Source organism: Pelobates fuscus, chromosome 10, assembly GCF_036172605.1.
Source record: "Pelobates fuscus isolate aPelFus1 chromosome 10, aPelFus1.pri, whole genome shotgun sequence".
NCBI classification, from domain to species: Eukaryota; Metazoa; Chordata; class Amphibia; order Anura; family Pelobatidae; genus Pelobates; species Pelobates fuscus.
The window spans coordinates 138,945,956-138,961,344 of record NC_086326.1 but is presented as its reverse complement, the minus strand read 5'-3'; the positions used below and the strand labels follow the sequence as shown (position 1 = coordinate 138,961,344).

Below are 15,389 nucleotides of genomic sequence, written 5' to 3'. Positions count from 1 at the left end.
TGAAATACTTTTTTTGTTAAACATTCCAATCTTGATTTATAGGTTTAAGCCCTATAATTCGATAATAATGAGATGAATTGCCATATATGAGGGGGCTTAAAAACATCAAGGAAGGTATGTCAAATATGTTAAGATGTTTGTAAGTAATTTCTAGAATCTGAATTTCACAATTCTTTAAGGATCTCTGACTAATTAGTTTACTAGCTATAATTGCTTTATTTCACAACAGGTATGTGCACGTCATTCCAGTGTATAAAAGGACCCGCTCAGAGAGATCTGCACAGTTGACTATTTTACCTTCACATTTTCCTGACTTGCAATCTACTGATCTCTGTTTAAGAATCATGTCTGGAGTCAAGGGAGGACAACATCAAAAATGCCCAGAACCATGCCCAGAGCCGTGCCCTCCCCCCCAGCAATGCCAAGAGCGTAAGTATCACCCAATTCTTGCATTTGTTAGATACATTTCTTTTGATGTTGGCTTATTACACATTAATATTTTAATAGTGCATTTCAATTATTGGATGAGCCTCATTTGTCTGGATTTTTTACTTTCTGTAATATATAGAAAGGTGGAGCCTCTCATTGTGGGAGGGGTTACCCAGCCTATAAATTCACAGGCCACCCCTTTCCTCCTGTTCAGCCCACCCACCACTCCCTTTATTAAGCATTCAATTAGTGGGCCCTCTTTTACAGGCCCACCCCAACGTCGGTTTCGGCACACCACAACCGACTTATACCACCACTATACGTGGTGGTACATGACTCGGCTTATTGTCCCCGACTACAATTTATCATTTATACATTATATCATATTATGTTTACTTACCCCATATATTTAGTAATGTGTGAAAAGTAAATTAACACAGTTATTCACCCTAGGTGAGAATTCAAAGTTAATTTTTAATTTGAGGTAAATATAGCTGTTTGTTTGCTAATTCTCTAAATCACCTATGCTCCCAATTCGGCTAATCTGGCCTTGAATTTGAAATTCTCTTAGAATTCCCTTTGAATTCTCACTTTAGTTAACAATCCTTTAAATGTAGAACACTTGCATTTATTTAAATCTTGGAACTGAGCATGGCCATCTTAGCATCCTGCCAATCATCCATATAAATGGTGCACTTCTTTTTTACCACTGAACATAGTGGAACATCTGTTTTTGGATGAGTCCCCATGAAATAGGAGTCCCCGTGACACTACCTGAGGGTGTCAACTAGCTAATGTCAAAAGTGACATCATGAGAGGGATTCCCGATGCCTACAAAGTGTAAAAAAACCAATTTTGCTTTCTTAATATAATTTAAATATTTGGATATTGATTCTTCATATTAGAATTTGTTTTCCATGGTTATCATTGATCACAAACCACCACAAGTATTTCTAAACATGCATTGTGTATTACATATTGCAATGACCAACTATTTGTAGGTATTTTCACGGCATTATATGTTGCTAAAGAATTACTTAATTGTACAATCATTATTATTAGTATATTTTACATTGAATAAATCCATGAAATGTACAAAATAAATTTATTCCTTAAGTTTTTAAATTTGTTCCAAATATTTGCAATTATAAGAAAGAATGACTTCCTATACATATATATTTTAATGTCATAATGCTCTAATTAATACATGGGTGCCCAAAAGGTAGATCCCCAGATATTGTAGAACTACAACTACCATGATGCTTTGCATGGTTTTATAATGCCTCTAGAGTGACAAAGCAGCATGGAAGATGTAGTTTTAAAACATGTGGGGCTCTACCTTTTGGGCACCCCTGTTCTAATACATTGAAGAACAAGTGATGAACACAGATTATGGTTTGTTTTTTTCCAGCTTGCAAACCTGTGTGCCCCAAACCAGTGCCCCAAACCCAATGCCCACCTCCTCAAGGTAAAGTATTGTAATTATTATAATTATATTGTAACTCAATATAACCTTATCATATGTATTATTGCAATAACCATCTACTTTCTGAAGCCCCTTATAGGGGCACTAAAGTCACCCAGGCCATTTCATCTCAATGAAGTGGTGTGGATGCAGTGATCCTGTCCTTTTAACCGTACGATGTAAAACATTGCATTTTTTATGTAAGTTTTCTCAACGACAATAATTGGACAATAGTGGAGGAGGTCATATCTTTGTATGGGCTGAGGGCTGTGTACATGTAACCTGTGATGTCATAGAGCAAAGGGGAGGGCTTATAGCTGTTACAGAGTGATGTGGAGAGCAATGTGATTTTATCAAAGATTTTATCTCAGTACAGTAATTGTATGACAGACAATTAAAGGAAATCTTTATCTCACGTTTTAGTGTATTTTTAATTTAATATATCTAATTTGCATGCCTGTTTTGTTTCAGTTTGTAAGCCAGTTTGCCCAGAACCAGTGCAGAAATGCCCCAAACCACAAGGTAGGAAAAACATGCAATCATTTATTTTACAATATATGTTTAATAGAAAATGTATTTATTTGCAATAAAATATAAAACAAATTGTGATATAGACTCGACATAAAGTGCATTCAAGAAATATAGCACATACTGACCGGGTTTTTCACTAACCTGAGAATTGTCGGGAACTTCAGACTTTTAGGGCAAAATATTCAAACTGAAAAAAATTCAGGTATGTTTTACTTTGGCAACTTTAGCCTTAAATTTGAAATTCACTTCGACTTTGCCTTAGAATTCTGATAATTCTCACTTTAGTGATAGAAATACAAGTGAAGTTATTTGCAAAGAGAGGGACACAAACTATTAAAGGGGAACTCTAGACCCCTGAAGCACTTTGGCTAGCTGAAAAACTTTATGTGTGAAGAGTGTGTCCTCTTTTTTCATTTTGAAAATAGTTCAGATTTCAATAGAAATTTATACTTTTATCAATTATAGAAACATAGAAACATAGAATGTGAGATGCAGATAAGAACCATTCAGCCCATCTAGTCTGCCCAGTTTTCTAAATACGTTCATTAGTCTCTGGCCTTATCTTATATCTAGGATAGCCTTATGCCTATCCCAGGCATGCTTAAACTCCCTCACTGTGTTAACCTCTACCACTTCAGCTGGAAGGCTATTCCATGCACCCACTACCCTCTCAGTAAAGTAATACTTCCTGATATTATTTTTAAACCTTTGCCCCTCTAATTTAAGACTATGTCTTCTTGTTGTGGTAGTTTTTCTTCTTTTAAATATAGTCTCCTCCTTTACTGTGTTCATTCCCTTTATGTATTTAAATGTTTCTATCATATCCCCCCTGTCTCGTCTTTCCTCCAAGCTATACATGTTAAGATCCTTTAACCTTTCCTGGTAAGTTTTATCCTGCAATCCATGAACCAGTTTAGTAGCCTTTCTCTGAACTCTCTCTAAGGTATCAATATCCTTCTGGAGATACGGTCTCCAGTACTGCGTACAATACTCCAAGTGAGGTCTCGCCAGTGTTCTGTACAATGTCATGAGCACTTCCCTCTTTCTACTGCTAATACCTCTCCCTATACAACCAAGCATTCTGCTAGCATTTCCTGCTGCTCTATTACATTGTCTGCCTACATTTAAGTCATTATATTGGTTACACCCCCTGGCCATTCAAGCAGACAACATATCCTGTTACTTCCTTGTTAGGTTAGCTTATTTGTACTGAACTCAAGAGGCAGCAATTGCCCAAAGCACCTGCCTTGCATTGACTTGCATTGGGAAGTCTGTGATTGGACAGTCACGGAAAGTCTGGGCGGGGATAGAAGAGAAGGGCTTGCAAAGGCTGCAGACTAGAGGTCTGCAGGTTTTGCAAGCTGTTTTTATATTAAACTTCAAAAAATGCATATTTCATTTGTGGTATATCTACTAAATGGTGATTTTTATTTATTTTGTATTTGGGCAGTGGAGTGTCCCTTTCAGGTCAAAATAGCTGAAACGGAAACATTCTCCAAGGCAGCTATACTTCCAGTTTAGCTATTTTGGTCTAAAATATTATTCAGTTTGAATTAGCTTTGAATGCCCTACAATTCTCACTTTAGTTAATAATCCTGTTGCTGTAACCAATATCAGTGATTCCCAAATCAAATAAGGGGAATAAAAGGTTTGATGTTTCTGTAAATTTACTTATACTATGTGGTTTAGTTCTATAGAGATGTTTGCCAAAAATTCATAGAAATGTACAACAACAGGATAAATGTGCTCTGTTTTTTTTTATTTTTTAGTATATACACACAGTACTTATCTATATACTGTATTTGTCTATATCTTTAACTATAAAGTGTTTGTTAAGGTCATTTAGGATATGGAGGTCAATACATACCTTGTTACATCTGCTCTTATAAAGACAGACTATAGCATTAGGAATACAAACCTGTATTTGTAACGATATAGTATAATGCTGTAGTGTCCCTCTATGTAGTGTTACTCTGTAAGAATGCAGGAAGTCCCTCTAGTGGCTGTAGGGGCTGCCTTAGCCCTGCAGTGTAAACATTGAAGTTATTCCAAAACTATTTTACGTTGCAGACTAAGGGGACAGGGACGCTGCACCTAGACCACTTCAATGAGATGTAGTGATCTGGGTGCCTATAGTGTCTCTTTAACCCCTTAAGGACCAAACTTCTGGAATAAAAGGGAATTATGACGTGTCAGACATGTCATGTGTCCTTAAGGGGTTAATGGGCATTGTTATACGGGTGCTCACCAATTAAACGATTCTTTCAGTGTATTACTTGAGATTACTCAAGAGATTACTTGAGATTACTCAGTCATTTGAAGTGGTCATGGTGCCTGGAGTCTGTATGTGCAAATGAAAAGTTGAATCCCTTTGCTGACGGAGCAAGCATCATTGTGATATCATTAGCCAGATAGTTCCGGATGGCTAATGTCAATTCTGTGCATATTGGATGTCTGATGTCAGCATGCTGGTGACAGGTGGCTATCACTGCTCCTCCGTGCGGCTCAGACCCTCCCTTATATACTTCCCCCCAGCAAGGGGAAGTGACATAAATGGAGAAGGATAGTGTTAAGGGGAGAACTTTGCCTCGGTACAAACGAATGGAAGTAGGTTTTAGCTTTAGTTGTTAAAAAATTGGATTTTTATGTAAATGTACAAAGTAAAATATTCATGTTTTTCTTCTCCATATTTCTTTCTTAAAGAACCATGCAAGCCAACCCCCCAGTGCCCACAAGAACAGCAATGCGTGAAGAAGTGATGACCAAGCGTTCTAAACCCTCTTTCAGATCCAATGGAACTTCTCAATAAAATATTGGATTAGCCAATTAATTAGTTATGGAAATTTGTAAACTCATGTCATTATAAAAAAATTATATCTGTTTATCGTAAATTATCCATTAAATGGCATTTGTGACAATGCATAATGAGACACGCATCTAATGAATAAATAAAATGACGTCAATTGAAAACACATTTATGGTTCATTGTTTTAATTATGGGATAAGAAGGAGGTGGGGGCTATAGTGTAACCGCTAGTACCCCTATTTACCACTATAATGCCTTAAAGCACAGAATTTAGCAAAGATATCTTGAGCAAAAAATATTATATAATTGGTAAGAGCTTCTCTATTTAAATTATAAAAATAATTGAGAATACAAAAAAATAGGGAATTGGAAGCAATAACCCTTTGTCTTTTAAAAAAAAATATTTTATTAAATATAAATTAATATATTTAAATGAATATAGACATATAAAAATGTAGTAATACATTAATAAAACAGAGTATATAGAATTAAATGAATATATGCTTCCTGATTGTACAGGTAATCTTTTAGTATACGTCACCTTCCGAGTTGGTCAGTAAGTCTCTGTCCAGCATTGGTCATTAATTATAGTATAGCATTTATAATTACTATTGGTCATTTATGTATTAATTATACAGCTTAAAAAAGCAGTTCATATGTGAAAATTAAAGGAAAAAACTCTTATCAGTCTGTTGTCATAACCTCGACATCTATAATCTTTATTTGGACTAAAAGTAAGGTTGACGTAGGCAAGGCGTTATCTTGTTGTCACATTCATCTAAGACAAGATGGCGTCTTAAAATTTAGACGTAGTGTGCACTAAAAGTGATAACCCCCACTTGTCTTATTCCAAATAAAGCAATGGGTGTGGAAGACAGTGACCGTTACGTGCCAAAGTGGACAACCTAACAGATATCCACATGAAAAATAAGATTAAATTTGAAGAAATGAAATCACAAATGCAGCTGCAACATTGAATCAGCAGGTGTTTATTATAATGGGAGCTTATTAAGATGATTTTTGGGCAACATGAGTGAACTAATCTGACATTGACAAACTAACTTGGAAAAAGATGGACTTTGCTCATAACTCAAAGCTCACCAAAAGCGATGCAATAAAACGATGAAGGATTTGGACAAATTCGAAAAAAATGTCGCCTCAAAAAATGTACACAGAACTGAATGAGCACCTCTCTGACAAAATGGCCACAACCTATTATATTTCTACTCAAAAAGTTATAATGCATAATATATACCCAGGACTAATGAAATTATTGTGATTGATGGAGGGATCTGTCTTTATACACTATCATGTGAATCACCAAGTGCAAGCACTTTGCGTCAGTAAAAGAAAGGACATTGTTCTTCGTTAAGTGATTTGTAGATGTATACAATGTCTATCTGTCACATAACTTCGCCATAAATCCCTACAGCAAATATAGAATTGTATTTTCTCTTATATCACTTTAAACCGCCTTTCCTGCCCGCATCAAATACAGTTATCCAACTTAAGCTTCCTGAATGCTCCTTCATAAGCGTTCAATAATTATCTTACAAAATTAAGTTGATCTTTTGAATGCCCTTTATAAATAATGCAAAAGAAGTACAGCACTCCCTTTGACTTCAGAAGTCTTTCTCATACATCTTGCCCCTAAACACATCCATAATGCAAATAGGAGCCCACCAAATTGTAAAACAGCCACTTCATTATCTGCAATTGTTAGAAAACAAACATTTCAAAATGCTAAAAAATAGACACATGTAAAGATGATTGATAGCATATATATTAGAATAAACCAAAGAAAAAGTTACCTGTGCCCTCTCCTAAATCCTTATTAAACATTTTTTTTTACACAGAACTGAATGGGCACCTCTGTGACAAAATGGCCACAATCTATTATATTTCTTATCCTTAGCTGTGTGATACAAAAAGTGAATACAAATACAAAAAGATAAGTCCTGCGCTCACTCCCATCACTCCTGGGCGGCAGCAACGACCACAGTACACATCAGCCCCAATACATGCAGTAAAAGCCAAAGAAAAAGTTAACTGCGCTCTCTCCTAAATCCCTATGTATATTTAGACAAATTGAGTTCATTTAGTTACCTCCAATGGCCACTGGAGGGAGTGCCTGCCAACGTCACGGGAGACCCCCCTAAGCAGGTCCTAACACTGACCCTTCACCTTGCTTCCTTGAGCTTCTTGCAAAGATATATCTAATGAAACAGAGAGGGGTATTTGTTTTATATACACCCCTATATATTTATTAACCCTTAATGTGTTCCCTATTCAGGGTTAATAAGTACATAGGGGTGTATATAAAAAAAAATCCCCTGCACACATACAGACAAACTGAATCTCCAGTCCATACACATAAATAGACACAGACACACTGCATTCCCAGCACACAAAAAGATTCCCCCTGGAACAATAAGGAAGGGGAAACATGACTGCTGCCCAAGATTGTGGGCAGGATCAGGGAAGATACAATGTTGCTAATGTTCGGGGTTCTTAAAGAAGGGGACAGGGAGGGGACTTACTAGTCGATAGGATCAGTTGAGGGCTCCTGACTGTTTCCCACCCTCCCTCCCTGTTACTGGTGTTGTGGCTTGTGTCTCGTGTTGTTGTTTTTGTGTTGTCACAGCTTGGCGGTTTCCCTGGACAGCGCAGAGAAAGAAAGGAACATTGGGGAGACGACAGCCGGCATGGAGCTGATGGCGAGGAGCTGGCTGTCGAGGCTCATGGTACCAAATGTGTGTGAGAACTGCCTGTTGGGCAAACACCCAACAGCTGGCAGATTTGGACTGAGTTAAATTGTTAATTTAAATGAAGCTGTGGCTGTTGCCCTTATCCACAAGAACGAGGTGTCACGTGTATTATTGGGGGCAACGGGTTGCTGGTTGGGATTGGTTGGGTCAGCAGTCAAGAGATACACTGCATCAACAGCACATACACATACTACATGCCCTGCTTACTATACTCGGTTGTAGAGGGGATGGTGATTCGGTGGGAGAGTTGGTGGGGGGAGGGGGGGGGGGCAGCATTTCATCCTTGGACTCAGGCAGCTCAATGTCTTGTGCCGGCCCTGCAGCCTAATGTGGTGTTTGAAACCAAAGGCAAAAACAAGGTTGCCAAGAAAGGAAGCATAGATTGGAAGCTAAATGTGCCAAGGACAGAATTTTGAGGAACAACAACTGAAACAGCAAGTGGGAAGGAGATTCTGATAACTATCTTCTGCCAATCATTACCCCTTCTACTCTGTTTATTTTATTTTTTTTAAAAATACATTTAACGTGCCCTTAATGATTTATACTCTAATCCGTAATTATATCATGACTTGCATTTTGATGACTGAATTGTTTCCACTAGGTTTTAAATAAAGTTAAATTAATATATTGTTGTGAAATGTTTTGTTTGCAATTAAGAGAACACGTAGGGCAGTAATTGTTTCTACCTTAAGGGCTCGGTCCAAATCCTTCTTAGCGTCAGTTTCTCCACGTGTAGAACAAACTATTAGTTAATGATTTATTGTGAAACCTAACTCCAGGTTACATTGAAATAAGATAAAATATAACCTAAATATTTCAGAATGTTCCTTTTGTTAAGTTAATATTCAACAGGCAGGTAGTTACCATAATAGCAATATAATTATAATTAAACTCTATAAATATATTTATGTAGAGTCAAAAAAAAGGTATTTGTTATTTTTTTCCTTTACATGCCTGTGCTGTGAATTTAATCATGATATGTTTGTTATGGGTGGTAAATAAAATGAGGGTGGGCAAAGTATTTCAAACAATGATAACCCACTGGGGATTGTAAAATAATGGGGGTACATTGAAATGAATAATGGGAATCCCGAGGTGGGGATTATACCACCCACACGCTATCCATTGAGCAGTGCGTCTGCTCATAATATCGTGCGTATATTTTATCCTACTTTTTATTACCATAACAGCTATTCAGGGAGCACTATATATTTTATCTTTACCTCGAGCTGGACTGTCATATTGGACTGCTATACCGAAGAACACCATAGACACTCCACATATCCTTGAGTGGGGATTGTTCCACTTCATGCCATATAAACCAGAGGTGGAATTATAGCTCTGGAAAGTGTGAGTAGGTTGTTTTTATTTTTTCCGATATATTTTTTCTGATTAAGACATACTGCACCATTGGAGTCTTTTGTCTTCTACTTTTCTCCATGTACATACCTCTGGACTACGAGTTCACAATTGTGACCATAGACTTCGCTCGCTGTCTCACAAGGATCTTCTTCTGCCTATGTGAACCACTCTAATATTGGACTATTGCATAACTGCCTGGACTGTTACATATCTACATAAGTATTATTTGTATTTGTTTTTAAGGTGCACCCTTTTTTCTTTTTTTTCTTTTTTACAATTGTTCTGTGGGGATTCGAGGGGACCTCCCATTCTATAGGTGTGCTGCCTATATATTAAACTATTTTATTTCCTATTGTCATATCAGCGCTGATCCTTTCTGTGTTTTTTCCTATACCCCTACTTTAAACCCCTCTGGTGATAGCTGCTGTTTTGATACATAGGTAAATATGTCTATTTTTGACTTCAGGAACAATTATGTGATAGATGTGAACCATGTCTTTAATACTGAGGAAACTCTTCCGACATATACAAGAATAGATAACTATAACCAAAAAGAACTCTTTGTCAAACTTGAGAAAGCCCTCACTGTGGAAATAAAATTGAAATGGGAAATAGCAACCCTCAAAAAATATTTAGAAGAAAGAATAACTCCTAGAGGACTAAGACTTTTTAAAGAAGCTACTTCGGATAGGGATGATGAGGAGTTCATGAGAGATTGGTATAATAAGTTGGAAATTTGTACTTTTGGACTCATGGAAACTCTCATCATTAAAAAAATTAAAAAACGTTCTATCTTTGATACTGAAATAAAATATCTTGAAGATAAAACACAAGTTTTTAAACAAAACTCCATCCTTATCCAAAATAAAATAGAAAAAGTAGAGATGGACACTAAACACATTAAGGTGAATAAATATATCTGTGAGAAGCAGGACTATTCCAATAATCAAATCCGCTCTTTCCATCTAAACAAAAGAAACACTACAGATAACAATACTTACCAATCTACCAATTTGTACCATTCTCACCAAGACAACCATGCCCCTAAAGTATATACCAACCGTCCTACAAAAAGAGATACGCAATATCCACATAACCGCCCCATTAGAAAAAACTCTCCAACGACATCTCGTTATCACTACTCTAGTAGAGCACGAACAACTCAATATAGAAAACACTATCAAGTCCCAATAAGATACCCACACCCAACACACCATTATCAAAATTCACCTAACATATCCCCCAATTATAAAAGTAAAACTAACAATGGACTTTACTCACCTGGTATACAACAAAATGACAATGGGGCCATACCCAAAACCCAAAGACTGAGGTATGCACATAGACACTTTCAAAGCACCAAGACACCTGTAAATTATGCCCACAGTAACAGATACCAATTATTGTCTGTGGACTCCGAAATAGAAAATGACGACTATGTTATGCACAAAGACCAACACACACGTACCAACACCACATCATACAAAAACGAGAAAACAAAGTCTGAGTTTAGAGGAAGGAGAAGTGGGAGAAGAATTCAAAAGAGAAAGACGAGACCGATAATAACCCCTGCAGTAGAGAAAGATCTTGGTATTTTTAATTTATCACAAAAAGCCCTAACATCCACACAACTATTAGTTTTAAGCAAAGGCCTCAAATTTGCCCCACAAATCTGTTTAAACCCTTTAAAGCCTTTATAGACGTGAACAAATTTGTTCGGAAGGCCACCCTGAAAAGGTTCTTTGCTAGTAAAGATACGCACACACCTAGCAGTCAATTTGTAGCTATCTCTCCTCCAGACCACCCTAAAATTGTTACTACCTCTCTAAAAAAGAACTCAACCTTCTTTCCATCTAGTTTTAAAACAGGCCCTTTAGAGGTCTTTGAGAAATTGGTAACAAAGGACTTAGAAAATATATAAAAGAGTACATTTGACCAAAGCAATCTCACTAGAGCAGAAAGGAATGCACTTTTTGAACTCCAAAGAGATGAGAGTATTGTTATCAAATGTAGCACTTTCATAAAGACCATAATTGGTTGAAACGCGTTAGTGCAATTTGGGAGATTCCATTTTTATGCTATTCATATGCAAATAAAGCTTTTTTGTTCCTGCATTTTCCTATTTGATTTTTATGCAAACTACACAAGGGAATTTCTACAGTGAACAATCTGATTTGCTTCTTAGCATTGTGGTCTCCAGGAATACTTTACAAGGCGCTTATAGTCTGAGCCACTTCAAACGGCTCAGCACCACGTGAGTGGTCAATTTTATACCTATATTTATTTGTATTATTATATACAGGCTATACTATGTTCTTTATTTTATGTTTTTAGGACATGTAAACAAGCCAAAGATATATGGTAACATTGCCTGTTTTATTCATTTTATCTGTTTTATACTTGGTGTATATAGTTTGCTCTCACCATACCACTTATGCTTTTTTACTATATATTTTCTGTGTGATTTGGAGTGACTCACACTTGGTGATTTGAGCATCTTTTATCGATATTTTTCCTTTCCTCTATTGTATTTTATATGTATTGTTATCAAACCAGCCGATAAGGGCGGTGGCATTGTCATATTATCCAGAGATCAGTATGTCAAAGAAGCTATGAGACAATTAAATTACCCTAATGTTTACAAGAAATTTAAAAATGACCACACTCTCAAAATTCAACAGATTCTAAATTCCTTCTTAATAAATGGCTGAGACCAGGGTATTTTAAGTAAATAAGAATTCAAATTTTTAAATGTTTTCCATCCAAAAATTCCGGTTATTTATTTGTTACCGAAAATTCATAAAAATATTAATAACCCCCCCCAGGAAGCCCCATTGTGTCTGGCATTAATTTGTTTTATCTAACTTATCTGAATATTTAGACACTTTCTTACAAACACAGTCAAGTGCATGAAATCCTATCTACAAGACTCAATGACTTTGCTTCACTTCTTAAACGATTTTACATGGAAAGACACATATTTTTTAGTTACGTGTGATGTACAATCCCTGTATACTATTATCCCCCATGACGGTGGATGTTTAGCGGTTGAAAAAAATTTAAAAGCAGAAAACTAAATTAAAGATCACCAAATAAGTTTTATTATTGAAGGTATTAACATTTTTATCTACAAAAACAAGGGAATGCTATGGGGACCAGGTTTGCCCCCAGTTTTGCCAACTTATTTATGGTGGAATGGGAATCTTCTGCCATCTTGGGCGGGCATGACTGGCAGGCAAACCTGGTTACATATTTTAGATATATTGATGATTTGTTTTTTATTTGGGAAGGTTCTGAAAATTCTCTTAATCAATTTTAACAGTTTTTAAATAGTAATAGCAAAGGCATTATCTTAACTTGGGAATACAGTCAATCCCTTATTAATTTCTTAGATTTAGAAAGTTTCATTCTGAATAACCAGTTACATACAAAGGCCTTTTTTAAGAAAGTATGTACTAACAATGTCATTGACATGTCCAGCTGTCATCATAAACCATGGCTTCATGGGATACCAAAAAGCCAGTTCCTCCGCCTTCGGAGGAATTGCTCCCGAATTGAAGATTATGAGGAACAATCCAACATTCTTGTAAGTAAATTTACTCAAAAAATATATCCTGATAACGATCTTAGTCATGCAAAAAATAATGTTAAAGAAACAAATAGATTAGACATGTAAGAATATAGAGATAAAACAAACACAAAGGGTGCCCCATCATTGCCAATTATTTTTGATTTTAATAACAAAAGCCATGTTATGAAAAAAATCATTAATAAACACTGGCATATATTAAAGCAGGATGAAACTCTAGCTGGAATTATCCCCGACAAACCTCATGTCATATTTAGAGGAGCACCCAGCTTCAAATCCATCCTCACAAAAAACTTTACTAAATAAAGTAGTATCACTTTCCTTTCTTACTAAACCCAAAGGTTTTTTTAAATGCAACAATTGTATAGTGTGTAAACGTACCGATGCGGCCATTAAATCTAAAACTACCTCCTTTAAGTCTTCTGTTACACAAAAAACATATTTCATAAAAAATTTCATCCATTGTTACACAAAAAAATTAGTTTATTTATTAGAATGTCCCTGTGGGCTCCAATATGTGGGCATGACGACCAAGAATCTTAAGATTAGACTGGTGGAACATTGTCGCAATATCGCCAACGGGTACGAGAATCACTCCGTTTATAAACACTTTTTACATCATGATAAAAATCCTAAACACCTTAAATGTATAGGTATTGACATATGTGAAATTCCATGGAGAGGAGGGGATATTAAAAGAATTTTAGGAAGTAGAGAAATGGAATGGGAATAACATTTAAAGACCCTTACCCCACAAGGTCTTAATATGGAGTTTGACCTTTTTAACTTTTTATAAATTGTATAACATCTTTTTATCCAATACCATTTTTGGGGGGGGGGGGGGTTTAGACTATTATGTTACTCTTTCCCTTTCATCTATGTGATTTTAAGCCACTCTAGTCAGTTTACCTAATTTTAGTCTCTTAGATTATTACTCCATTTTGTTTTATTTTAATTCGTTTTTTATTTTATTTAATTTTATCATGTATATTCTTAACATTCTTATCTTATGTTTTATTTTTCATTTTATTACTTGGATGTTCCTTCCCACCCACACTACATATTATGTTGTCCCTATGTTTTATATAAAAAAAAGTTTGAGTTATGTGGTTTAATGATATATTCAACTGCCACTGTTCGTGTCTAAATATGCCTTGATTGTTAATTTTTTAACCATTGCATTTTTAGTTATGCCCTCCCCCAGTGGGTCAGCCCGGATTGGGTCTCGATCCCACAGTTCGGGAGATGCTATGTCTCAGTGTGTTGTCTGTGCTGCCACTGCACTAGACAACACGTGGGGATATCTGCTCTTTTTTTCTTCAGTCCTCTCGCCCCGTGTACAGAACTCCTCCCACGGGGCGACGAGACTACTTCCTCATCTCTCTTGCCGCATATGCGTTCCACTCCCATATGATGTATGCGGGCCATTGTAGTCACGTGACGCGGAAGTACATGCGTGTCACGTGACCATCCTCCGATTTAATTTTTTGTAATTTAAAGGCTTCGGTTTTTATTTGTGTTAATTTGTATAATCTCCCTCACTTATATACTACATAAGTATGTACTTTTATTATGTTTTTATCAAAGTACAGTTGCAAGAAAATGTATGTGAACCCTTTGGAATGATATGGATTTCTGCACAAATTGGTCATAAAATGTGATCTGATCATCATCTAAGTCACAACAATAGACAATCACAGTCTGCTTAAACTAATAACACACAAAGAAAGACACCTCCCTGGACTGACAAGGAAGGGGGGACATGACTGCGGCTAGGATAAGGAGTCTTAAAGGAAGAGGAGATGGGAGGGGGATATATGGATACGTAGTTGCTAAGATGGAAGACAGTTATAAGGACAGTTAGGGGAGGGGACTTACCAGTCAGCTCTTGGAAGTGCAGGGATCCTGACTTTCCCGCCTTCCCGCCCTTAGGACATTTGGTTATTGAAGGAATGTGGGTTTTGTTTCTGGTGCTTGTTGTTGGTTGTCTTTTCTTGTTTTGTCACAGCACGCGGGAGTCCTGGCCAGCGTAGGCAGAAGTGATGGAGTTGCCGAGGAGGCTTGGGGAGTCGCAGCCTGTTGGGAGCTGATGGCGGAGGCAGGCTGCTCATGGACTCATGGTTTGTGGGGATAGACCTGTCTGTTGGGAAATCACCCCAACAGCTGACAGTATTTATGTTGCTGGCATGGAAAAATTAAATAAAGCTGTGGCCGATGCCCTTACCCAACTTTATACGGTCTCTGTGTGTCATTGGGAAAGGGGGGCACCGGGTGGGTGGTACACTCATCTAGACAGCAGTCGTGAAATGTTACCATGTTTTTATTGAACACACCATGAAAAACATTCACAGTGCAGGTGGAAAAAGTATGTGAACCCTTGGATTTAATAACTGGACAAAACAAATACCACAAGACATAACTTCATGTTTCAGAATGCAT

The 15,389-nt window shown here is 36.7% G+C and overlaps 1 protein-coding gene across 1 annotated transcript; it reads left to right on the top strand.

Annotated features, from left to right (window-relative positions):
• Positions 1-269: 269 nt before the first annotated feature.
• On the top strand, positions 270-5,395 carry LOC134575425 (late cornified envelope-like proline-rich protein 1). Its single transcript, XM_063434725.1, has 4 exons — positions 270-429; positions 1,841-1,897; positions 2,366-2,416; positions 5,129-5,395. Exons 1-4 carry the CDS (start codon positions 345-347, stop codon positions 5,182-5,184), a joined length of 249 nt encoding a protein of 82 aa, XP_063290795.1. The 5' UTR covers positions 270-344; the 3' UTR covers positions 5,185-5,395.
• Positions 5,396-15,389: the final 9,994 nt, after the last annotated feature.

Bases quoted from the DNA above. Each gene is read 5' to 3' on its own strand.
- LOC134575425 (XM_063434725.1), top strand. From the start codon at position 345: ATGTCTGGAGTCAAGGGAGGACAACATCAAAAATGCCCAGAACCATGC. The intron at 430-1,840 runs GTAAGTATCACC...GTTTTTTTCCAG, and splicing joins CCCCCAGCAATGCCAAGAGC to CTTGCAAACCTGTGTGCCCC. The intron at 2,417-5,128 runs GTAGGAAAAACA...TCTTTCTTAAAG, and splicing joins GAAATGCCCCAAACCACAAG to AACCATGCAAGCCAACCCCC.